General features: G+C 33.4%; 1 protein-coding gene and 1 long non-coding RNA gene across 3 annotated transcripts in view; one reads left to right on the plus strand and one right to left on the minus strand.

Annotated features, from left to right (window-relative positions):
- The window catches only part of LOC133984539 (complement C1q-like protein 2), a 64,377-nt gene that overhangs the window by 22,203 nt on the left and 16,174 nt on the right, over positions 1–26,000 (plus strand). The window contains exons 1-2 of one of the 2 annotated variants that reach the window (XM_062423940.1): positions 24,101–24,372; positions 24,465–24,548. In XM_062423940.1, coding sequence (XP_062279924.1) covers positions 24,123–24,372; positions 24,465–24,548 — 334 coding nt within the window. In that variant the 5' untranslated portion in view covers positions 24,101–24,122. Of the gene's footprint in view, positions 1–24,100; positions 24,373–24,464; positions 24,549–26,000 lie in introns of those variants that run through there. The other variant, XM_062423939.1, reaches the window with a different exon arrangement.
- LOC133984543 (uncharacterized) overlaps positions 1–26,000 on the minus strand; it is a 45,675-nt gene that overhangs the window by 18,015 nt on the left and 1,660 nt on the right. The window lies entirely within an intron of this gene.

Consider the following 26,000-nt stretch of genomic DNA (forward strand, 5'->3'; position numbering starts at 1 on the left):
CCTACACTGTATAATATTAACGCTATTGACGATTTTTCACAATAAAATTCCCCAAAAATATGCAAAAACAAATGTTTCTGAAATAACTGTTGTAGTACGATTATCAGGTGACCCTTGTTATGTAGCATGATTTTGGTCATCCTACACTGTATAATATTAACGCTATTGACGATTTTTCACAATAAAATTCCCCAAAAATATGCAAAAACACATTTTTCTGAAATAACTGTTGTAGTCCGATTATCTGGTGACCCTTGTTGTATAGCATGATTTTGGTGAGTATACAGTTTATTATATTAACGCTATTGACGATTTTTCACAAGAAAATTCCCCAAAAATATGCAAAAAGATTTTTTTTTCCTAAAATAACTGTTGTAGTACGATTATCAGGTGACCTTTGTTGTGTAGCATAATTTTGGTCATCCTACACTTTAAAATATTAACGCTATTGACGATTTTTTACAATGAAATTCCCCAAAAATATGCAAAAACGCATTTTTCTGAAATAACTGTTGTAGTACGATTATCTGGTGACCTTTGTTGTGTAGAATGATTTTGGTCATCCTACACTGTATAATATTAACGCTATTGGCGATTTTTCACAAGAAAATTCCCCAAAAATATGCAAAAACAAACTTTTCTGAAATAACTGTTGTTGTATGATTATCAGGTGACCCTTGTTGTGTAGCATGATTTTGGTCATCCTACACTGTATAATATTAACGCTATTGACGATTTTTACAATAAAATTCCCCAAAAATATGCAAAAAGATTTTTTTTTCTGAAATGACTGTTGTAGTATGATTATCAGGTGACCCTCGTTGTGTATCATGATTTTGGTCATCCTACACTGTATAATATTAACGCTATTGACGATTTTTCACGATAAAATTCCCCAAAAATATGCAAAAACAAATGTTTCTGAAATAACTGTTGTAGTCCGATTATCTGGTGACCCTTGTTGTATAGCATGATTTTGGTGAGTATACAGTGTATAATATTAACGCTATTGACGATTTTTCACGATAAAATTCCCCAAAAAATATGCAAAAACAAATGTTTCTGAAATAACTGTTGTAGTCCGATTATCTGGTGACCCTTGTTGTATAGCAAGATTTTGGTGAGTATACAGTGTATAATATTAACGCTATTGACGATTTTTCACAATAAAATTCCCAAAAAAAATGCAAAAAGATTTTTTTTTTCTAAAATGACTGTTGTAATCCGATTATCTGGTGACCCTTGTTGTGTATCATGATTTGGGTGATCCTACACTGTATAATATTAACGCTATTGACGATTTTACACAAGAAAATTCCCCAAAAATATGCAAAAACAAATTTTTCTGAAATAACTGTTGTAGTCCGATTATCTGGTGACCCTTGTTGTATAGCATGATTTTAGTGAGTATACACAGTATAAAATTAACGCTATTGACGATATTTCACGATAAAATTCCCCAAAAATATGCAAAAACAAATGTTTCTGAAATAACTGTTGTAGTCCGATTATCTGGTGACCATTGTTGTGTAGCATGATTTTGGTGAGTATACAGTGTATAATATTAACGCTATTGACGATTTTTCACAATAAAATTCCCCAAAAATATGCAAAAAGATTTTTTTTCTGAAATGACTTTTGTAGTATGATAATCAGGTGACCATTGTTGTGTATCATGATTTTGGTCATCCTACACTGTATAATATTAACGCTATTGACGATTTTTCACGATAAAATTCGCCAAAAATATGCAAAAACCAATTTTTCTGAAATAACTGTTGTAGTCCGATTATCTGGTTACCCTTGTTGTATGGCAAGATTTTGGTGAGTATACAGTGTATAATATTAACGCTATTGACGATTTTTCACAATAAAATTCCCCAAAAATATGCAAAAACGCATTTTTCTGAAATAACTGTTGTAGTCCAATTATCTGGTGACCATTGTTGTGTGGCATGATTTCGGTCATCCTACACTGTATAATATTAACGCTATTGACGATTTTTCAAAATAAAATTCCCCAAAAATATGCAAAAACACATTTTTCTGAAATAACTGTTGTAGTCCGATTATCTGGTGACCCTTGTTGTATAGCATGATTTTGGTGAGTATACAGTTTATAATATTAACGCTATTGACGATTTTTCACAATAAAATTCCCCAAAAATATGAAAAAACAAATTTTTCTGAAATGACTATTGTAGTATGATTATCAGGTGACCCTTGTTGTGTATCATGATTTTGGTCATCCTACACTGTATAATATTAACGCTATTGACGATTTTTCACAATAAAATTCCCCAAAAATATGCAAAAACAAATGTTTCTGAAATAACTGTTGTAGTCCGATTATCTGGTGACCCTTGTTGTATAGCATGATTTTGGTGAGTATACAGTGTATAATATTAACGCTATTGACGATGTTTCACAATAAAATTCCCCAAAAATATGCAAAAACAAATTTTTCTGAAATAACTGTTGTAGTACGATTATCTGGTGACCCTTGTTGTGTAGCATGATTTTGGTCATCCTACACTGTATAATATTAACGCTATTGACGATTTTTTACAATGAAATTCCCCAAAAATATGCAAAACGATTTTTTTTTTCTGAAATTACTATTGTAGTATGATTATCAGGTGACCCTTGTTGTGTATCATGATTTTGGTCATCCTACACTGTATAATATTAACGCTATTGACGATTTTTCACAATAAAATTCCCCAAAAATATGCAAAAACAAATGTTTATGAAATAACTGTTGTAGTCCGATTATCTGGTGACCCTTGTTGTATAGCATGATTTTGGTGAGTATACAGTGTATAATATTAACGCTATTGACGATGTTTCACAATAAAATTCCCCAAAAATATGCAAAAACAAATTTTTCTGAAATAACTGTTGTAGTACGATTATCTGGTGACCCTTGTTGTGTAGCATGATTTTGGTCATCCTACACTGTATAATATTAACGCTATTGACGATTTTTTACAATGAAATTCCCCAAAAATATGCAAAACGATTTTTTTTTTCTGAAATTACTATTGTAGTATGATTATCAGGTGACCCTTGTTGTGTATCATGATTTTGGTCATCCTACACTGTACAATATTAACGCTATTGACGATTTTTCACAATAAAATTCCCCAAAAATATGCAAAAACAAATGTTTATGAAATAACTGTTGTAGTCCGATTATCTGGTGACCCTTGTTGTATAGCATGATTTTGGTGAGTATACAGTGTATAATATTAACGCTATTGACGATGTTTCACAATAAAATTCCCCAAAAATATGCAAAAACACATTTTTCTGAAATAACTGTTGTAGTATGATTATCTGGTGACCCTTGTTGTGTAGCATGATTTTGGTCATCCTACACTGTATAATATTAACGCTATTGACGATTTTTTACAATGAAATTCCCCAAAAATATGCAAAACGATTTTTTTTTTCTGAAATAACTGTTGTAGTCCGATTATCTGATGACCCTTGTTGTGTATCATGATTTTGGTCATCCTACACTGTATAATATTAACGCTATTGACGATTTTTCACAATAAAATTCCCCAAAAATATGCAAAAACGCATTTTTCTGACATAACTGTTGTAGTCCAATTATCTGGTGACCTTTGTTGTGTAGCATGATTTTGGTCATCCTACACTGTATAATATTAACGCTATTGACGATTTTTCACAATAAAATTCCCCAAAAATATGCAAAAAAACATTTTTCTGAAATAACTGTTGTAGTCCGATTATATGGTGACCCTTGTTGTATTGCAAGATTTTGGTGAGTATACAGTATATAATATTAACGCTATTGATAATTTTTCACGATAAAATTCCCCAAAAATATGCAAAAAATAATTTTTCTGAAATAACTGTTGTAGTACGATTATCAGGTGACCTTTGTTGTGTAGCATGATTTTGGTCATCCTACACTGTATAATATTAATGCTATTGACGATTTTTCACAATAAAATTCCCCAAAAATATGCAAAAACAAATTTTTCTGAAATAACTATTGTAGTATGATTATCAGGTGACCCTTGTTGTGTATCATGATTTTGGTCATCCTACACTGTATAATATTAACGCTATTGACGATTTTTCACAATAAAATTCCCCAAAAATATGCAAAAAGATTTTTTTTTTCTAAAATGACTGTTGTAGTCCGATTATCTGGTGACCCTTGTTGTGTATCATGATTTGGGTCATCCTACACTGTATAATATTAACGCTATTGACGATTTTTCACAAGAAAATTCCCCAAAAATATGCAAAAACATATTTTTTTGAAATAACTGTTGTAGTCCGATTATCTGGTGACCCTTGTTGTATAGCATGATTTTAGTGAGTATACACAGTATAAAATTAACGCTATTGACGATATTTCACGATAAAATTCCCCAAAAATATGCAAAAACAAATGTTTCTGAAATAACTGTTGTAGTCCGATTATCTGGTGACCATTGTTGTGTAGCATGATTTTGGTGAGTATACAGTGTATAATATTAACGCTATTGACGATTTTTCACAATAAAATTCCCCAAAAATATGCAAAAACAAATGTTTATGAAATAACTGTTGTAGTCCGATTATCTGGTGACCCTTGTTGTATAGCATGATTTTGGTGAGTATACAGTGTATAATATTAACGCTATTGACGATGTTTCACAATAAAATTCCCCAAAAATATGCAAAAACAAATTTTTCTGAAATAACTGTTGTAGTACGATTATCTGGTGACCCTTGTTGTGTAGCATGATTTTGGTCATCCTACACTGTATAATATTAACGCTATTGACGATTTTTTACAATGAAATTCCCCAAAAATATGCAAAACGATTTTTTTTTTCTGAAATTACTATTGTAGTATGATTATCAGGTGACCCTTGTTGTGTATCATGATTTTGGTCATCCTACACTGTATAATATTAACGCTATTGACGATTTTTCACAATAAAATTCCCCAAAAATATGCAAAAACAAATGTTTATGAAATAACTGTTGTAGTCCGATTATCTGGTGACCCTTGTTGTATAGCATGATTTTGGTGAGTATACAGTGTATAATATTAACGCTATTGACGATGTTTCACAATAAAATTCCCCAAAAATATGCAAAAACAAATTTTTCTGAAATAACTGTTGTAGTACGATTATCTGGTGACCCTTGTTGTGTAGCATGATTTTGGTCATCCTACACTGTATAATATTAACGCTATTGACGATTTTTTACAATGAAATTCCCCAAAAATATGCAAAACGATTTTTTTTTTCTGAAATTACTATTGTAGTATGATTATCAGGTGACCCTTGTTGTGTATCATGATTTTGGTCATCCTACACTGTATAATATTAACGCTATTGACGATTTTTCACAATAAAATTCCCCAAAAATATGCAAAAACAAATGTTTCTGAAATAACTGTTGTAGTCCGATTATCTGGTGACCCTTGTTGTATAGCAAGATTTTGGTGAGTATACAGTGTATATTATTAACGCTATTGATGATTTTTCACAATAAAATTCCCCAAAAATATGCAAAAACACATTTTTCTGAAATAACTATTGTAGTACGATTATCAGGTGACCCTTGTTGTGTAGCATGATTTTGGTCATCCTACAGTGTATAATATTAACGCTATTGACGATTTTTCACAATAAAATTCCCCAAAAATATGCAAAAACACATTTTTCTGAAATAACTATTGTAGTACGATTATCTGGTGACCATTGTTGTGTATAATGATTTTGGTCATCCTACACTGTATAATATTAACGCTATTGACGATTTTTCACGATAAAATTCCCCAAAAATATGCAAAAACAAATTTTTCTGAAATAACTGTTGAAGTCCGATTATCTGGTCACCCTTGTGGTATAGCAAGATTTTGGTGAGTATACAGTGTTTAATATTAATGCTATTGACGATTTTTCACGATAAAATTCCCCAAAAATATGCAAAAACGCATTTTTCTGAAATAACTGTTGTAGTATGATTATCAGGTGACCCTTGTTGTGTAGCATGATTTTGGTCATCCTACACTGTATAATATTAACGCTATTGACGATTTTTCACAATAAAATTCCCCAAAAATATGCAAAACGATTTTTTTTCTGAAATGACTGATGTAGTATGATTATCAGGTGACCCTTGTTGTGTATCATGATTTTGGTCATCCTACACTGTATAATATTAATGCTATTGACGATTTTTTACAATAAAATTCCCCAAAAATATGCAAAAACGCATTTTTCTGAAATAACTGTTGTAGTCCAATTATCTGGTGACCTTTGTTGTGTAGCATGATTTTGGTCATCCTACACTGTATAATATTAACGCTATTGACGATTTTTCACAATAAAAATTCCCAAAAATATGCAAAAACAAATTTTTATGAAATAACTGTTGTAGTCTGATTATCTGGTGACCCTTGTTGTATAACAAGATTTTGGTGAGTATACAGTGTATAATATTAACGCTATTGATGATTTTTCACAATAAAATTCCCCAAAAATATGCAAAAACTAATGTTTCTGAAATAACTGTTGTAGTATGATTATCAGGTGACCCTTGTTTTGTAGCATGATTTTGGTCATCCTACACTGTATAATATTAACGCTGTTGACGATTTTTCACAATAAAATTCCCAAAAAATATGCAAAAACACATTTTTCTGAAATGACTGTTTTAATACGATTATCAGGTGACCCTTGTTGTGTATCATGATTTGGGTCATCCTACACTGTATAATATTAACGCTATTGACGATTTTTCACAAGAAAATTCCCCAAAAATATGCAAAAACAAATTGTTCTGAAATAACTGTTGTAGTCCGATTATCTGGTGACCCTTGTTGTATAGCATGATTTTGGTGAGTATACACTGTATAATATTAACGCTATTGACGATTTTTCACGATAAAATTCCCCAAAAATATGTAAAAACGCATTTTTCTGAAATAACTGTTGTAGTCCAAATATCTGGTGACCTTTGTTGTGTAGCATGATTTTGGTCATCCTACAATGTATAATATTAACGCTATTGACGATTTTTCACAATAAAATTCCCCAAAAATATGCAAAAACAAATTTTTCCGAAATAACTGATGTAGTCCGATTATCTGGTGACCCTTGTTGTATAGCAAGATTTTGGTGAGTATACAGTGTATAATATTAACGCTGTTCATGATTTTTCACAATAAAATTCAACAAAAATATGCAAAACATTTTTTTCCTGAAATGACTGATGTTGTATGATTATCAGGTGACCTTTGTTGTATAGCATGATTTTGGTGAGTATACAGTTTATAATATTGACGATAATGAAGATTTCTGAATGTAAAAAATTCCCAAAATTATATCAAAACTAATTTTCCTGAAATAGATGTTGTAGTATGATTATTACGTGACCCTTGTTGTGTAGCATGATTTTGGTCATCCTACACTGTATAATATTAACGCTATTGACGATTTTTCACAATAAAATTCCCCAAAAATATGCAAAAACAAATGTTTCTGAAATAACTGTTGTAGTACGATTATCAGGTGACCCTTGTTATGTAGCATGATTTTGGTCATCCTACACTGTATAATATTAACGCTATTGACGATTTTTCACAATAAAATTCCCCAAAAATATGCAAAAACACATTTTTCTGAAATAACTGTTGTAGTCCGATTATCTGATGACCCTTGTTGTATAGCATGATTTTGGTGAGTATAGTGTATAATATTAACGCTATTGACGATTTTTCACGATAAAATTCCCAAAAAATATGCAAAAACACATTTTTCTGATATGACTGTTGTAGTATGATTATCAGGTGACCTTTGTTGTGTAGCATGATTTTGGTCATCCTACACTGTATAATATTAACGCTATTGACGATGTTTCACAATAAAATTCCCCAAAAATATGCAAAAACTAATTTTTCTGAAATAACTGTTGTAGTACGATTATCTGGTGACCCTTGTTGTATAGCATGATTTTGGTGAGTATACAGTGTATAATATTAACGCTATTGACGATTTTTCACAATAAAATTCCCCAAAAATATGCAAAACGATTTTTTTATTCTGAAATTACTATTGTAGTATGATTATCAGGTGACCCTTGTTGTGTATCTTGATTTTGGTCATCCTACACTGTATAATATTAACACTATTGACGATTTTTCACGATAAAATTGCCCAAAAATATGCAAAAACAAATGTTTCTGAAATAACTGTTGTAGTCCGATTATCTGGTGACCCTTGTTGTATAGCATGATTTTGGTGAATATACAGTTTATTATATTAACGCTATTGACGATTTTTCACAATAAAATTCCCCAAAAATATGCAAAAACACATTTTTCTGAAATAACTGTTGTAGTCCGATTATCTGATGACCCTTGTTGTATAGCATGATTTTGGTGAGTATAGTGTATAATATTAACGCTATTGACGATTTTTCACAATAAAATTCCCAAAAAATATGCAAAAACACATTTTTCTGATATGACTGTTGTAGTATGATTATCAGGTGACCTTTGTTGTGTAGCATGATTTTGGTCATCCTACACTGTATAATATTAACGCTATTGACGATGTTTCACAATAAAATTCCCCAAAAATATGCAAAAACAAATTTTTCTGAAATAACTGTTGTAGTACGATTATCTGGTGACCCTTGTTGTATAGCATGATTTTGGTGAGTATACAGTGTATAATATTAACGCTATTGACGATTTTTCACAATAAAATTCCCCAAAAATATGCAAAACGATTTTTTTATTCTGAAATTACTATTGTAGTATGATTATCAGGTGACCCTTGTTGTGTATCTTGATTTTGGTCATCCTACACTGTATAATATTAACACTATTGACGATTTTTCACGATAAAATTCCCCAAAAATATGCAAAAACAAATGTTTCTGAAATAACTGTTGTAGTCCGATTATCTGGTGACCCTTGTTGTATAGCATGATTTTGGTGAGTATACAGTTTATTATATTAACGCTATTGACGATTTTTCACAATAAAATTCCCCAAAAATATGCAAAAAGATTTTTTTTTCCTAAAATAACTGTTGTAGTACGATTATCAGGTGACCTTTGTTGTGTAGCATGATTTTGGTCATCCTACACTTTAAAATATTAACGCTATTGACGATTTTTTACAATGAAATTCCCCAAAAATATGCAAAAACGCATTTTTCTGAAATAACTGTTGTAGTACGATTATCTGGTGACCTTTGTTGTGTAGAATGATTTTGGTCATCCTACACTGTATAATATTAACGCTATTGGCGATTTTTCACAAGAAAATTCCCCAAAAATATGCAAAAACAAACTTTTCTGAAATAACTGTTGTTGTATGATTATCAGGTGACCCTTGTTGTGTAGCATGATTTTGGTCATCCTACACTGTATAATATTAACGCTATTGACGATTTTTCACAATAAAATTCCCCAAAAATATGCAAAAAGATTTTTTTTTCTGAAATGACTGTTGTAGTATGATTATCAGGTGACCCTCGTTGTGTATCATGAGTTTGGTCATCCTACACTGTATAATATTAACGCTATTGACGATTTTTCACGATAAAATTCCCCAAAAATATGCAAAAACAAATGTTTCTGAAATAACTGTTGTAGTCCGATTATCTGGTGACCCTTGTTGTATAGCATGATTTTGGTGGGTATACAGTGTATAATATTAACGCTATTGACGATTTTTCACGATAAAATTCCCCAAAAAATATGCAAAAACAAATGTTTCTGAAATAACTGTTGTAGTCCGATTATCTGGTGACCCTTGTTGTATAGCAAGATTTTGGTGAGTATACAGTGTATAATATTAACGCTATTGACGATTTTTCACAATAAAATTCCCAAAAAAAATGCAAAAAGATTTTTTTTTTCTGAAATGACTGTTGTAGTCCGATTATCTGGTGACCCTTGTTGTGTATCATGATTTGGGTGATCCTACACTGTATAATATTAACGCTATTGACGATTTTACACAAGAAAATTCCCCAAAAATATGCAAAAACAATTTTTTCTGAAATAACTGTTGTAGTCCGATTATCTGGTGACCCTTGTTGTATAGCATGATTTTAGTGAGTATACACAGTATAAAATTAACGCTATTGACGATATTTCACGATAAAATTCCCCAAAAATATGCAAAAACAAATGTTTCTGAAATAACTGTTGTAGTCCGATTATCTGGTGACCATTGTTGTGTAGCATGATTTTGGTGAGTATACAGTGTATAATATTAACGCTATTGACGATTTTTCACAATAAAATTCCCCAAAAATATGCAAAAAGATTTTTTTTCTGAAATGACTTTTGTAGTATGATAATCAGGTGACCATTGTTGTGTATCATGATTTTGGTCATCCTACACTGTATAATATTAACGCTATTGACGATTTTTCACGATAAAATTCGCCAAAAATATGCAAAAACCAATTTTTCTGAAATAACTGTTGTAGTCCGATTATCTGGTTACCCTTGTTGTATGGCAAGATTTTGGTGAGTATACAGTGTATAATATTAACGCTATTGACGATTTTTTACAATAAAATTCCCCAAAAATATGCAAAAACGCATTTTTCTGAAATAACTGTTGTAGTCCAATTATCTGGTGACCATTGTTGTGTAGCATGATTTCGGTCATCCTACACTGTATAATATTAACGCTATTGACGATTTTTCACAATAAAATTCCCCAAAAATATGCAAAAACACATTTTTCTGAAATAACTGTTGTAGTCCGATTATCTGGTGACCCTTGTTGTATAGCATGATTTTGGTGAGGATACAGTTTATAATATTAACGCTATTGACGATTTTTCACAATAAAATTCCCCAAAAATATGAAAAAACAAATTTTTCTGAAATGACTATTGTAGTATGATTATCAGGTGACCCTTGTTGTGTATCATGATTTTGGTCATCCTACACTGTATAATATTAACGCTATTGACGATTTTTCACAATAAAATTCCCCAAAAATATGCAAAAACAAATGTTTCTGAAATAACTGTTGTAGTCCGATTATCTGGTGACCCTTGTTGTATAGCATGATTTTGGTGAGTATACAGTGTATAATATTAACGCTATTGACGATGTTTCACAATAAAATTCCCCAAAAATATGCAAAAACAAATTTTTCTGAAATAACTGTTGTAGTACGATTATCTGGTGACCCTTGTTGTGTAGCATGATTTTGGTCATCCTACACTGTATAATATTAACGCTATTGACGATTTTTTACAATGAAATTCCCCAAAAATATGCAAAACGATTTTTTTTTTCTGAAATTACTATTGTAGTATGATTATCAGGTGACCCTTGTTGTGTATCATGATTTTGGTCATCCTACACTGTATAATATTAACGCTATTGACGATTTTTTACAATAAAATTCCCCAAAAATATGCAAAAACGCATTTTTCTGACATAACTGTTGTAGTCCAATTATCTGGTGACCTTTGTTGTGTAGCATGATTTTGGTCATCCTACACTTTATAATATTAACGCTATTGACGATTTTTCACGATAAAATTCCCCAAAAACATGCAAAAAATGTTTTTTCTGAAATAACTGTTGTAGTCCGATTATATGGTGACCCTTGTTGTATTGCAAGATTTTGGTGAGTATACAGTATATAATATTAACGCTATTGATGATTTTTCACGATAAAATTCCCCAAAAATATGCAAAAAATATTTTTTCTGAAATAACTGTTGTAGTACGATTATCAGGTGACCTTTGTTGTGTAGCATGATTTTGGTCATCCTACACTGTATAATATTAATGCTATTGACGATTTTTCACAATAAAATTCCCCAAAAATATGCAAAAAAACATTTTTCTGAAATAACTGTTGTAGTCCGATTATATGGTGACCCTTGTTGTATTGCAAGATTTTGGTGAGTATACAGTATATAATATTAACGCTATTGATGATTTTTCACGATAAAATTCCCCAAAAATATGCAAAAAATAATTTTTCTGAAATAACTGTTGTAGTACGATTATCAGGTGACCTTTGTTGTGTAGCATGATTTTGGTCATCCTACACTGTATAATATTAATGCTATTGACGATTTTTCACAATAAAATTCCCCAAAAATATGCAAAAACAAATTTTTCTGAAATGACTATTGTAGTATGATTATCAGGTGACCCTTGTTGTGTATCATGATTTTGGTCATCCTACACTGTATAATATTAACGCTATTGACGATTTTTCACAATAAAATTCCCCAAAAATATGCAAAAAGATTTTTTTTTTCTAAAATGACTGTTGTAGTCCGATTATCTGGTGACCCTTGTTGTGTATCATGATTTGGGTGATCCTACACTGTATAATATTAACGCTATTGACGATTTTTCACAAGAAAATTCCCCAAAAATATGCAAAAACATATTTTTTTGAAATAACTGTTGTAGTCCGATTATCTGGTGACCCTTGTTGTATAGCATGATTTTAGTGAGTATACACAGTATAAAATTAACGCTATTGACGATATTTCACGATAAAATTCCCCAAAAATATGCAAAAACAAATGTTTCTGAAATAACTGTTGTAGTCCGATTATCTGGTGACCATTGTTGTGTAGCATGATTTTGGTGAGTATACAGTGTATAATATTAACGCTATTGACGATTTTTCACAATAAAATTCCCCAAAAATATGCAAAAAGATTTTTTTTCTGAAATAACTGTTGTAGTATGATAATCAGGTGACCATTGTTGTGTATCATGATTTTGGTCATCCTACACTGTATAATATTAACGCTATTCACGATTTTTCACGATAAAATTCGCCAAAAATATGCAAAAACAAATTTTTCTGAAATAACTGTTGTAGTCCGATTATCTGGTTACCCTTGTTGTATAGCAAGATTTTGGTGAGTATACAGTGTATAATATTAACGCTATTGACGATTTTTCACAATAAAATTCCTCAAAAATATGCAAAAACGCATTTTTCTGAAATAACTGTTGTAGTCCAATTATCTGGTGACCATTGTTGTGTAGCATGATTTCGGTCATCCTACACTGTATAATATTAACGCTATTGACGATTTTTCACAATAAAATTCCCCAAAAATATGCAAAAACACATTTTTCTGAAATAACTGTTGTAGTCCGATTATCTGGTGACCCTTGTTGTATAGCATGATTTTGGTGAGTATACAGTTTATAATATTAACGCTATTGACGATTTTTCACAATAAAATTCCCCAAAAATATGCAAAAACAAATTTTTCTGAAATGACTATTGTAGTATGATTATCAGGTGACCCTTGTTGTGTATCATCATTTTGGTCATCCTACACTGTATAATATTAACGCTATTGACGATTTTTCACAATAAAATTCCCCAAAAATATGCAAAAACAAATGTTTCTGAAATAACTGTTGTAGTCCGATTATCTGGTGACCCTTGTTGTATAGCAAGATTTTGGTGAGTATACAGTGTATATTATTAACGCTATTGATGATTTTTCACAATAAAATTCCCCAAAAATATGCAAAAACACATTTTTCTGAAATAACTATTGTAGTACGATTATCAGGTGACCCTTGTTGTGTAGCATGATTTTGGTCATCCTACAGTGTATAATATTAACGCTATTGACGATTTTTCACAATAAAATTCCCCAAAAATATGCAAAAACACATTTTTCTGAAATAACTATTGTAGTACGATTATCTGGTGACCATTGTTGTGTATAATGATTTTGGTCATCCTACACTGTATAATATTAACGCTATTGACGATTTTTCACGATAAAATTCCCCAAAAATATGCAAAAACAAATTTTTCTGAAATAAATGTTGAAGTCCGATTATCTGGTCACCCTTGTGGTATAGCAAGATTTTGGTGAGTATACAGTGTTTAATATTAATGCTATTGACGATTTTTCACGATAAAATTCCCCAAAAATATGCAAAAACGCATTTTTCTGAAATAACTGTTGTAGTATGATTATCAGGTGACCCTTGTTGTGTAGCATGATTTTGGTCATCCTACACTGTATAATATTAACGCTATTGACGATTTTTCACAATAAAATTCCCCAAAAATATGCAAAACGATTTTTTTTCTGAAATGACTGATGTAGTATGATTATCAGGTGACCCTTGTTGTGTATCATGATTTTGGTCATCCTACACTGTATAATATTAATGCTATTGACGATTTTTTACAATAAAATTCCCCAAAAATATGCAAAAACGCATTTTTCTGAAATAACTGTTGTAGTCCAATTATCTGGTGACCTTTGTTGTGTAGCATGATTTTGGTCATCCTACACTGTATAATATTAACGCTATTGACGATTTTTCACAATAAAAATTCCCAAAAATATGCAAAAACAAATTTTTATGAAATAACTGTTGTAGTCTGATTATCTGGTGACCCTTGTTGTATAACAAGATTTTGGTGAGTATACAGTGTATAATATTAACGCTATTGATGATTTTTCACAATAAAATTCCCCAAAAATATGCAAAAACTAATGTTTCTGAAATAACTGTTGTAGTATGATTATCAGGTGACCATTGTTGTGTAGCATGATTTTGGTCATCCTACACTGTATAATATTAACGCTATTGACGATTTTTCACAATAAAATTCCCCAAAAATATGCAAAACGATTTTTTTTCTGAAATGACTGATGTAGTATGATTATCAGGTGACCCTTGTTGTGTATCATGATTTTGGTCATCCTACACTGTATAATATTAATGCTATTGACGATTTTTTACAATAAAATTCCCCAAAAATATGCAAAAACGCATTTTTCTGAAATAACTGTTGTAGTCCAATTATCTGGTGACCTTTGTTTTGTAGCATGATTTTGGTCATCCTACACTGTATAATATTAACGCTGTTGACGATTTTTCACAATAAAATTCCCAAAAAATATGCAAAAACACATTTTTCTGAAATGACTGTTTTAATACGATTATCAGGTGACTCTTGTTGTGTATCATGATTTGGGTCATCCTACACTGTATAATATTAACGCTATTGACGATTTTTCACAAGAAAATTCCCCAAAAATATGCAAAAACAAATTGTTCTGAAATAACTGTTGTAGTCCGATTATCTGGTGACCCTTGTTGTATAGCATGATTTTGGTGAGTATACACTGTATAATATTAACGCTATTGACGATTTTTCACGATAAAATTCCCCAAAAATATGTAAAAACGCATTTTTCTGAAATAACTGTTGTAGTCCAAATATCTGGTGACCTTTGTTGTGTAGCATGATTTTGGTCATCCTACAATGTATAATATTAACGCTATTGACGATTTTTCACAATAAAATTCCCCAAAAATATGCAAAAACAAATTTTTCCGAAATAACTGATGTAGTCCGATTATCTGGTGACCCTTGTTGTATAGCAAGATTTTGGTGAGTATACAGTGTATAATATGAACGCTATTGACGATTTTTCACAATAAAATTCCCCAAAAATATGCAAAAACTAATTTTTCCAAAATAACTGTTGTAGTACGATTATCAGGTGACATTTGTTGTGTAGCATGATTTTGGTCATCCTACACTGTATAATATTAACGCTATTGACGATTTTTCACAATAAAATTCCCCAAAAATATGCAAAAACACATTTTTCTGAAATAACTGTTGTATTCCGATTATCTGGTGACCATTGTTGTGTAGCATGATTTTGGTGAGTATACAGTGTATAATATTAACGCTATTGACGATTTTTCACAATAAAATTCCCAAAAAATATGCAAAAAGTTTTTTTTCTGAAATGACTGTTGTAGTATGATTATCAGGTTACCCTTGTTGTGTATCATGATTTTGGTCATCCTCGAGTGTATAATATTAACGCTATTGACGATTTTTCACAATAAAATTCCCCAAAAATATGCAAAAATATATATATTTTTTAATAAAATGACTGTTGTAGTATGATTATCAGGTGACCATTGTTGTGAAGCATGTTTTGCTGAGTATACAGTGTATAATATTAACGCTATTGACGATTTTTCACAATAAAATTCCCCAAAAATATGCAAAAACAAATTTTTCTGAAATAACTGTTGTAGTACGATTATCAGGTGACCCTTGTTGTATAGCATGATTTTGGTCATCCTACACTGTATAATATTAACGATATTGAAGATTTTTTAATATAAAAAATCTCAAATTATATCAAAACTAATTTCCCCAAAATAAATGTTGTAGTATGATTATCAGGTGACCCTTGTTGTGTAGCATGATTTTGGTGAGTATACAGTGTATAATATTGACGATATTGAAGATTTTTCACAATAAAATTCCCCAAAAATATGCAAAAATATTTTTTATGAAATAACTGTTGTAGTGTGATTATCAGGTGACCGTTGATGTGTGGAGTGAATTTGGTGAGACTACAGTGAATAAAAGTGGAGATATTGAATATTTTTTGCTTTGGTACTGCAATTTGTAAACGGTCCCTAAGCGCTCGCCTCTCCGCCCGCAGTGCATAGCGAGCAATATATTTCCTGCAGCCTGGAGGACGACTCGTTTTGGCGAAAATGAGTTTGTAGTCTTACTACGATAGGAAATAGACATTTTTTATGTTTTAACAATGTTTCGTTTGTGAGTTATTGATCGCTGAAGTTCGAATCTGCCAATCTCTTTCTAACTTCACCTAAGTTGCTGAAATTAAATGTCTGATCAGTCTCTGATCCATCCTGCTCAGACTCTCTGCGCGGGGCAGCTCTCCCGCATCACTCTCTCGGTCACCTGACTGTAGCTGGATCTCTCTCCTCTCTGACGGAGCTACCAAACTCAACTGTTCCTGTCAAAGATAACGTGTTGTGTGTCAGGCTTTTATACAAGCTAATGTTCTGTCAGTTCTGGGCCCCCCCCTACCCTGGGCCCGGGACAACAGACCCGTTTGTCCCCCCCTATCGGCGGGCTTGTATATATATATAAATATCATCTTCATTGTGGTTTGGGGAGAAGCCAGTTTCTTGTCAGTGACTAAAAACAAAAGTAGGTGTGACATCAGTGTTGTTGTTCTTCAGAAAGCCACATTTTATTACTTGATTGATTTATTGAAGAAACAAAGACAAAAGTACTCTCTCACCACTCTCCCTTTTTATTATGTTTTCAGTAAGTCTTTGCTTATCTCAGCCAATTCACAATCTGAGACGGGTCACGATACCTGACCATGTTGTTAATGTTTGAGAGGGTAGATATGATCATGTTGTGCTCACTGTTCCTTCCATTACCTTTTACATAAAGTGTATTCATTGTTTGCAAATTAAAATTTTTGTGCTGATGAAATGAACGTAATAATCTGTCAGCGTACTAGACATCAGGTGATTTTGAGAAATCGTTTAAATTTTTTATAATCCACATTTAAAACTCATGAAATAATAAACACTTAAACTTACACTTTAGATTGCCGTGACATATAATGTATATTAAAATACACTTTTTTGAAGTTTGGTAACCTGATTATTCAAGCATTGGGTTTTACATTCCAATAGACTGTACATGTACCAGGATCATTTATGTAGTGTTTCCATTATTGTTTTCTAGATAACAAGCTCCAAGCAATAAGTGAGTAATTATAACCAAGTGTGACTGAAACTGACTGTTTAAATTATTAATGGAGTTATACAGTAGTTAGCGCAGTGAATACACACAGTAGTTATAGTTTGATCTTTACTTTTTAAACCTTAATTCCCTAAATCCTGTCTCAAAATGATGCAGTAAAACTAGTCCATGCATTTGTTACTTCTAGACTGGATTATTGTAATTCATTATTATCAGGCTGCCATAACAAGTCTCTAAAGACTCTCTAGCTCTCTAAAAACTAGAAAGATTGATCATATTACTGCCATTTTAGCTTTGCTGCATTGGCTTTCTGTAAAATAAAAATTCTGAATATAATTTAAAATCTTTCTCCACCCTTTCAAAGCTCTTAATGGTCAGGCTCCATCATATGTTAAAGAGCTCGTAGTACCTGATGAACCTACTCGAACACTGCACTCCAACCATGCAGGCCTACTTGTGGTTCTTAGTATCTCTAAAAGTAGAATGGGAGGCAGAACCTTCAACTATCAGGCTCCTCTCCTGTGAAACCATCTTCAAGATTCGGTCCAGACGGCAAACACCTGCTCTATGTTCAAGAGTAGGCTTACAACTTTCCTTTTTGATAAAGCTTATAATTAGGCCCAGCCAGGCTTGTCTTGGACCAGCTTCTAGTTTATGCTGCTATAGGCTCAGACTGCCAGGGGACTCCCACGATGCACTGAGCTCTTCTCTCCTCATCCCTCTCTCCATCCATCTATATCCACTCACACTCATTTATTATTAATTCATTCACTAACCTAAACTTTCTCCCCAGAGTTCTCTGTGCTCTCTCATCTCACAGGCAGCCTTGGACAATGATGTTGGAGTCCCGGGGATGTTCATAGCCCATGATATGAATGGAGTTATTATTATTTTCAATGTTGATTGTTTGTCACTGTGCCTCTCTCTCTCCTCTCTCCCTCTTCTCCATTTCCCCTCTACTCTTCATTTCTCATTTCTCCCTCTTCTCCTTCTCTCCCTTCCCTTTCTTTCTCTCACCTTCAAGCCCAACCAGTCAAAGCAGATGGTGCTATATGAATAAAGATTGATTGATTGATTGATATTATTTCCTTCTACCTGTCCTTTCTACATAGTTTTTTAAAACTTAATTTCAAATGTATATAAATACTACTCTCTCTGATATTCAGTGGTAAAGATTTCCACACGTTGGCTGTCCTGGACCAAAGTTTAATGTAAGTCCCCTGTGGTGGATAGTCTTATTAACCTTGAGACAGCACTGCAGGTTGTTACAAACAGTTTAAGCAGTTTTCAGTGCTCACTTATACAGACTATGAAGTGGTTACATTGATGTACTGTTTAACTGAGATAAACTCATAATCAGAGGTTCAGTTTAGTTTAGCTCATTTTATTTCTTATGAATATGAAATGAGCATGAATACACCATGATATATGTGTAATTGTCTTTTTAGTGTGGATGTTTTTGTAACATGTTGTTGTTCTTGTTGTACTTTATTATGATTGATTTATTGTGGGAAAATACTTTTTCAGATATCAGCCTCTTATCTGTGGAAGGTCACTTTCATTTTTGTGTTTTAGTGTGGTTTTCCAGATAACATGCTCCATGTGTTATCTACCTGCACGCAAGTTTGATCAAAGAAAATCTGGTAATGAATGACCAGGGTAAAACACTATATAAGGCTGGGATTAACACAGAAACGACAAAGTTTAGATGCACAGACTGACAGTCACAGAATGGAGATGACTATGTTTATTCCACTGCTGCTGCTGATCTGCTCTTTCTCCACGGCTCAGCTTCAAGAGGAGCCTGACAATGAAATTATTCCACATGGAAAACAAACTGAATCCAGAGGAGGAGAACCAGCAAATGCCTCTCATCAACAATCAGCCTGTCCACAAGACATTCATGCTGTGCTGAGAGAGATGACTGCCTTGTTGGCTGAACAGAGGGTGGAGATCAGGCAGCTACAGAGAGAAAATGAAGGTACAGTAGTGTTGTGGAGTTTACACACTTATAAGACAAGACTGATCACAGTAGTGTGTTCGTGGTTAGGGATACGAGAGAAACAGAGAATATGTCTAATCATACATTTTATTTCCTTTTCTATTTTAGCACAGACAGCAAAGCTGGAGGGACAAAAGACTGAGGTGGACAACATGAAGCAGGAGATCATTCATTTACAGAGAGATAATGAAGGTACAGTAGGGGTGTTGTGGAGTGAAGAAGAAGACATTCCTGCTTAAAATTACTCAGACACATTTTAAATTACTTGATCCTTCAGGAATAGATGTCAAGTCATCATGGTATATCAGAATTACAAATGAGAAAGAATAAGCTCACTGAAAGCCAGTTCTCCTAAATGTATTTATAATAGGATTTAAATTAAATGTGTGAATGTATTTTTCTAGACAGCATTTTATTCCAAAATATTCAGATTTCAGTGGATAAATCAAAGCTTAATGGAAACAATGATAATGAGTTAATTTTCTTTCAGTACATACAGCTGAACTGATCACTATTCAAGACAGGACAAATGTCACAGAAAACCAGGTGGAGACTCTGAAGAGAGATGGAGAAGGTAAGACTCAAAACTAATTTATATGTAGAATATCACTGTAATCATATATATATTACACAAAACCTTAATACATTGAATTATAGTATGTTTTATGCATATTAATAGAAATGGATTAATAGTTATTTCCCAACATATGCTGTAGTATTGTAGTATGTTTCTTTCTCTCTCAGCCAAACAGGTGGCTTTCTCTGCCTCTCTGTTGGCTTCAGGCTCAGGATATGTCGGACCGTTTAACACACAGACTCATCTGGTCTTCAGACGTGTTGTGACAAACATTGGAAACGCCTACAACCCAAACACAGGTACTTGAATTCACATATTTTAACATTTAATTTGACTTTTCATGACAACAGTCAATTCTCCATTCATATCAAATGACAAAAAATGTCCCACAGGGTTTTTCATTGCACCAGTGAGAGGAGCCTACCACTTTGAGTTCTCCATAGGTGCACATGGACATAATTCACATCCTTCAGGTGCTGTGTTGTTCAAGAATGGAGAGCATATTTTTATTGCATATGAATATCAAACTAACGGTTTTGGGAGTTCTGCCAATGGTGCCACACTGCTTCTAGAGGCTGGAGATGTTGTGTTTTTGCGTCAGTATCAAAACACAAGGATATTTGACAATGGAAATCACCACAGCACCTTCAGTGGTCATCTGCTTTTCACCATGTGAGAAAGAAACAGTCCTTTTTCTTCACACACTGTAGCAGTGTACCAGTCTTTGTTGACAGAAGCTGTTTCAATGAGAAGAGATTTGTGAATTCTTCATCTGCTTCTGGATTTGCATTAAAATATACAATGTTATACGGTGATGAGCCAGTTTTTTAATTTGATTAAAGAAATTCAGTAATACAAGATAAATTGTGATACTGATCCTTATTTCACAATGTTAATAAATAATAGAATAATTGTGTATCTTCAGCCGGATTAACATCATTGACACCACTGTTATTCCTGTTTGTTCTTTGTTCCATCTCACCTTTACTGTCTGATTTCTTTACACCATGTTTTACTTTGTTCTATAGAAACATAAATACTCATGTTGATGTGAAAAGAACATTTCCTGTGTACCTTTGATAGTGTATAGCTGTGTTTTTGTTTTACTTGTTATGTTATGTTTGCAATCATAACATCAATAGTTTGTACATTTTAAATGTCTTTTTTATGATTGTATTCTCTTATATTCTAATAAAATGATAAACCTCGCTGTAGTACTTTTTGTGGACTGTTGTGTTTGTAAATGATCATAGCTGGCAGTAGGAAGTGATAGATTGGTCAAAAGTATTTTTATGGTTGAACAAAGGTTAGACTCACCAGCTAAACATAAAATGTACTTTTTATTGTGAGTATAATAAGTATAATCTGATTTAAACTGACTGTGTTTTACTTGTTCATGAGATTATAATGAGTTTATTACAGTACTTACTATACAAAGTTGTTGCATTTTGATCTCAACTTTTAAAATCGTAAAGTTTCTGTAATATTTCAAACTTGTTATCAATCATGCCAGCAGTAGGCCAATAATAAAACTCTTATTCTCTACTTTTTTATACGCCTTAGTGGCTGAAGAGAGGGTGAAGATCAGTCACTTACAGAGAGATAATGAAGGTGCAGCAGTATGTTGGGGAGTGAGACATTAGACAATCATTTTGTTGGCACAGAATACGTCTTATTATATCTTTTTTCCTCTCTTTCCTCATGTCAACAGGTGATCATTTCAATCAAATACTAACCCTTAATTCTTGACTTGTGGTCACAATCTCCAATTTAAAATACTCTGAATTACTATTTAGTATATTGAAATATCTTTAGGTTATTGACATTTTAAAAATGTTCCATTATTCTTGATTGTCACTGAGGTGTTGATAATTATGTTTTATGTTGTATTGGATTGCATTATTATAAACTGTTAATGATATTTGGTTACTCTCATATCAAATATGAAATAAATGTACTCAAAATAAGTTATCATAGGACACTGGACAAAGACAGTCTAATAAAACTAAAACTAAATACCAGCACCTTACTTACAGTCCGTAACATATTAGCCAACTGCAGACTGCTCACCCAGAAGCACTTTACATTTTTGCTGGGGATTTTAACAAGGCGTGTTTAAAGGGTGTGTTACCTAAACTCTACCAGCATGTGGACTGTGCAACTAGAGGTGACAGCACGTTGAACCTTGTTTACACCAACATTAAAGCTGCATATAGAGCAGCCCCTCTACCACACATAGGCAGCTCAGACCATCTAACTGTCACTCTGCAGCCTGCATACAGACCCAGAGTGCAACGAGAGCCAGCAGAAAAGAAAAGCATCAGAGTGTGGCCACAGGATGCTCTACCAGCACTACAAGACTGCTTCGAGTGCACACAGTGGAGCATCTTCAGGGAGGCTGCTTCATCTGGGGACTTCATCGACCCACAGGAATACACAGAGGCACTAATGGGATTTATCTCCTGATGTGATGATGAGGTGACTGTGGTGAAAACTGTTCAAACACGTGCCACAAATAAGCCATGGCTGACCGGCGAGGTGTGTTCACTCCTTAAGACCCGTGATTCTGCCTTTAAAGCTGACGAAGCTGCAGCATATAGGGAGGCAAGGAACAACCTGAAAAGGGGGATCAGAGAGGCTAAAATGGCCTATACAACCAAAACAGCTCAGTGCAACAATCCATCACTCCCAGTTGACCTAAACAGGTTCTGTTCCCGGTTGGAGGACACCAACACCAAGAATGCACAAAGACTGACGCCAGCATCCACTGACCAGGTTCTACAGCTATCTGCTGAGAGTGTTAGGAGGACCTTCTCAAGGACAAATCCTCGAAAGGCCTCCGGACCAGACAATGTACCAGGCCGTGTCTTAAAGAGCTGTTGTTCCCACCTGTTTTAAGAGCAGTATTTCATTTTTATGTACCGGCATAAGAATGACAATTAAAGTGAATCTGAATCAGAATCTGAATATACTGAGTGTAAATGGTTGCCAACATCAAAGAAAGGATGCAGGCCTTTACCTGAACCCCAGTGAGTCTGACTCTGACTTCTCCTGCAGTGTCACTTTACTCCAGCTGGGTGGTGGAGATGGTCGTCTAGGGGTTTGTCACCAGCCGTGCACTGACTGCTTACATCTTTGGTTTTAGGTTAATATGAATGCATATTAAAACTAAACCAAAATATGTCAGGAATAGAGGATGTTATCTGTCATGGTCTGAACATCTTTTTGGTGTTTGTGTTTCTGTTCTTACATCAAAAAGCAGCCTAATATACATGTTCAAAATGGATCAGCTTTACTGTGCTGCAACAGTCACAACAGTCCCACATTATGACCTAACATTTATTTTATGGTTTGAGGAGAAGCCAGTTTCATGTCAACGGGGGAAAATTCAAAGTAGGTGTAACAAACGTGTTGTTGTTTTTCAAAAAGCCAGACTTTATTACATGATTGATTTATTGAGGAAGTAAAGACAAAAACCCTCTCATTGACCTTTTAATTGTGTTTTCATTAAGTATTTGCTTATCACAGCTGATAAACAATCTGAGAGGTTTCACAATATCTGATCATGTTGTTAATGTTTGAGCAGGTAGAGATGATGTTTTTTGCTGACTACTCCTTCCATGACTGGTTTTATATAAAGTGTATTTAATGTGTACAAATATAATTTTTTCTGATGATTACATAAAAATAATTTTATCTGACTATGTCATGAATGTATGAACCACTAAAGGTACTGATAGATCATGTATCTTGTTTCATTTGTGTATTTTTAGTGTTGTTTTCCAGATAACGTGCTCCATGTGTTATCTACCTGCACCTGAGTTTAATCAAAGAAAATCAGGTAATGAATGACCAGTGTAAAACACTATATAAGGCTGGGATTAACACAGAAACTACAAAGTTTCGATACACAGACTGACAGTCACAGAATGGAGATGACTATGTTTATTCCACTGCTGCTGCTGATCTGCTCTTTCTCCACGGCTCAGCTTCAAGAGGAGCCTGACAATGAAATTATTCCACATGGAAAACAGACTGAATCCAGTGGAGGAGAACCAGCAAATGCCTCTCATCAACAACCAGTCTGTCCACAAGACATTCATGCTGTGCTGAGAGAGATGACTGCCTTGTTGACTGAACAGAGGGTGGAGATCAGGCAGCTACAGAGAGATAATGAAGGTACAGTAGTATGTCAGGGAGTGAGACACGAGACAGAAATGTTATTTACAGAGAATATGTCTTATCATACATTTTCTTTCCTTTTTTTTTAGCACAGGCAGCAAAGCTGGAGGGACAAAGGACTGAGGTGATCAACTTGAAGCAGGAGATCAGTCACGTACAGAGAGATAATGAAGGTACAACAGTATGTTAAGGAGTGAGGGATGAGACAAAACAATTGTTTGCATCTATGTCTTATCATACATTTTTCTTCAATTTAATTTTTTCAGCACAGGCAGCAAAGCTGAAGGAACTGGATGGACAAAAGGCTGAGGTGGAAAATTTGAAGCATGACATCAGTCATTTACAGAGAGATAATGAAAGTACTAGAGCCTGATAAATATGGGAATTTTGAAACCGATACTGAATTCACCAATAACTGATATGGTGGCCGATATAATGAATTTTTGAACTGGAATGAAAATAGGCCTTTTCTATGTGGATTGTTCACTGCTTTATTCAACTAGTAACTGTAGATATATGCTATGAATTGGCCACTGCTAAAATATCAGATAAGGGGATTAATTACTTTGTTGTTTGTTTCATATAAATATGTGGTCCTATGTGTAACAATTTGAAAGCAGTAAGCTTGTTGTGTAATAAGAATGCATCCCAGCTGGAAGACAGTTTACCCTGAAGTGTAATTAAATAGGTAGATTCTTGATGTTGACACGTCCCACTTGTATAGGTTAAAGGTTTATTATTAACAGGAGATCGGGGTCAAACATTCAGTCAGATCCCTGACCATCCTGTGTTAAACGATGCAGAACTAACCCTTAAAACCCCCCACAGGAGGTCAGGATTGTGTAGTTTCAGAAGAAGGGGGTCACATGGAAGTCACTATTGCGCCTGTTTAAGGAGGTCACAGGAAGGTCACATATCCTGGACTGTGAGAATATGGAGGATGGAGTCAGATCAACAGCCAATCAGGAGACGACAACACCTCACACATTGCATCAACATTCTGTATTTTTGTATAAATGGGTCAGGGAAAGGATAGGAGTCAGACTTCATGAACTGACACACACTGTTGTTCATCAGGGAAAGGAAGATCTCGACCCAGAGCTCTGTATGTTTTATTCATTTACTGCTAAATAAAATAGCCTGTGAGACCGCTCATCTTCTCCTATCCTTTCATTTAACGAACACACAGACTGAGCTAACACATAGCGTATGATTTAGCAAGTAGAATTAGCTCAAGTCGCAACAAAACTAATAATTTAACATTGTTAAGCATGTCTAGAAATGAACACTAACAAAATACAGAATAAATAAACATAAAATAGCAAAATAATTATCAGTACTGTAATGTATCAGTCATTATTTCAATTGATTGAACTGCAGTAAGAAATTCTTATTCCTTGTTGATCAATAAATGGTATTATCAGTATTTCACCATATAACTCAGTGTAAAGTGACGACTGTAATTGTTAAGTTGGAGACAAACTGAACTATGAATCCTGAAGGAAACTGTTTGATGTGAATACATGTTCTCATATTAGCTTTCACTCAGCTGACAGGGTAGCTAATGTGGCTAACGGCTAATGTGGCTAACGAGATGTCAGGGATGGACTTAATGTTATATTAGT

Source organism: Scomber scombrus, chromosome 8 (assembly GCF_963691925.1).
Source record: "Scomber scombrus chromosome 8, fScoSco1.1, whole genome shotgun sequence".
Taxonomy (NCBI): Eukaryota; Metazoa; Chordata; class Actinopteri; order Scombriformes; family Scombridae; genus Scomber; species Scomber scombrus.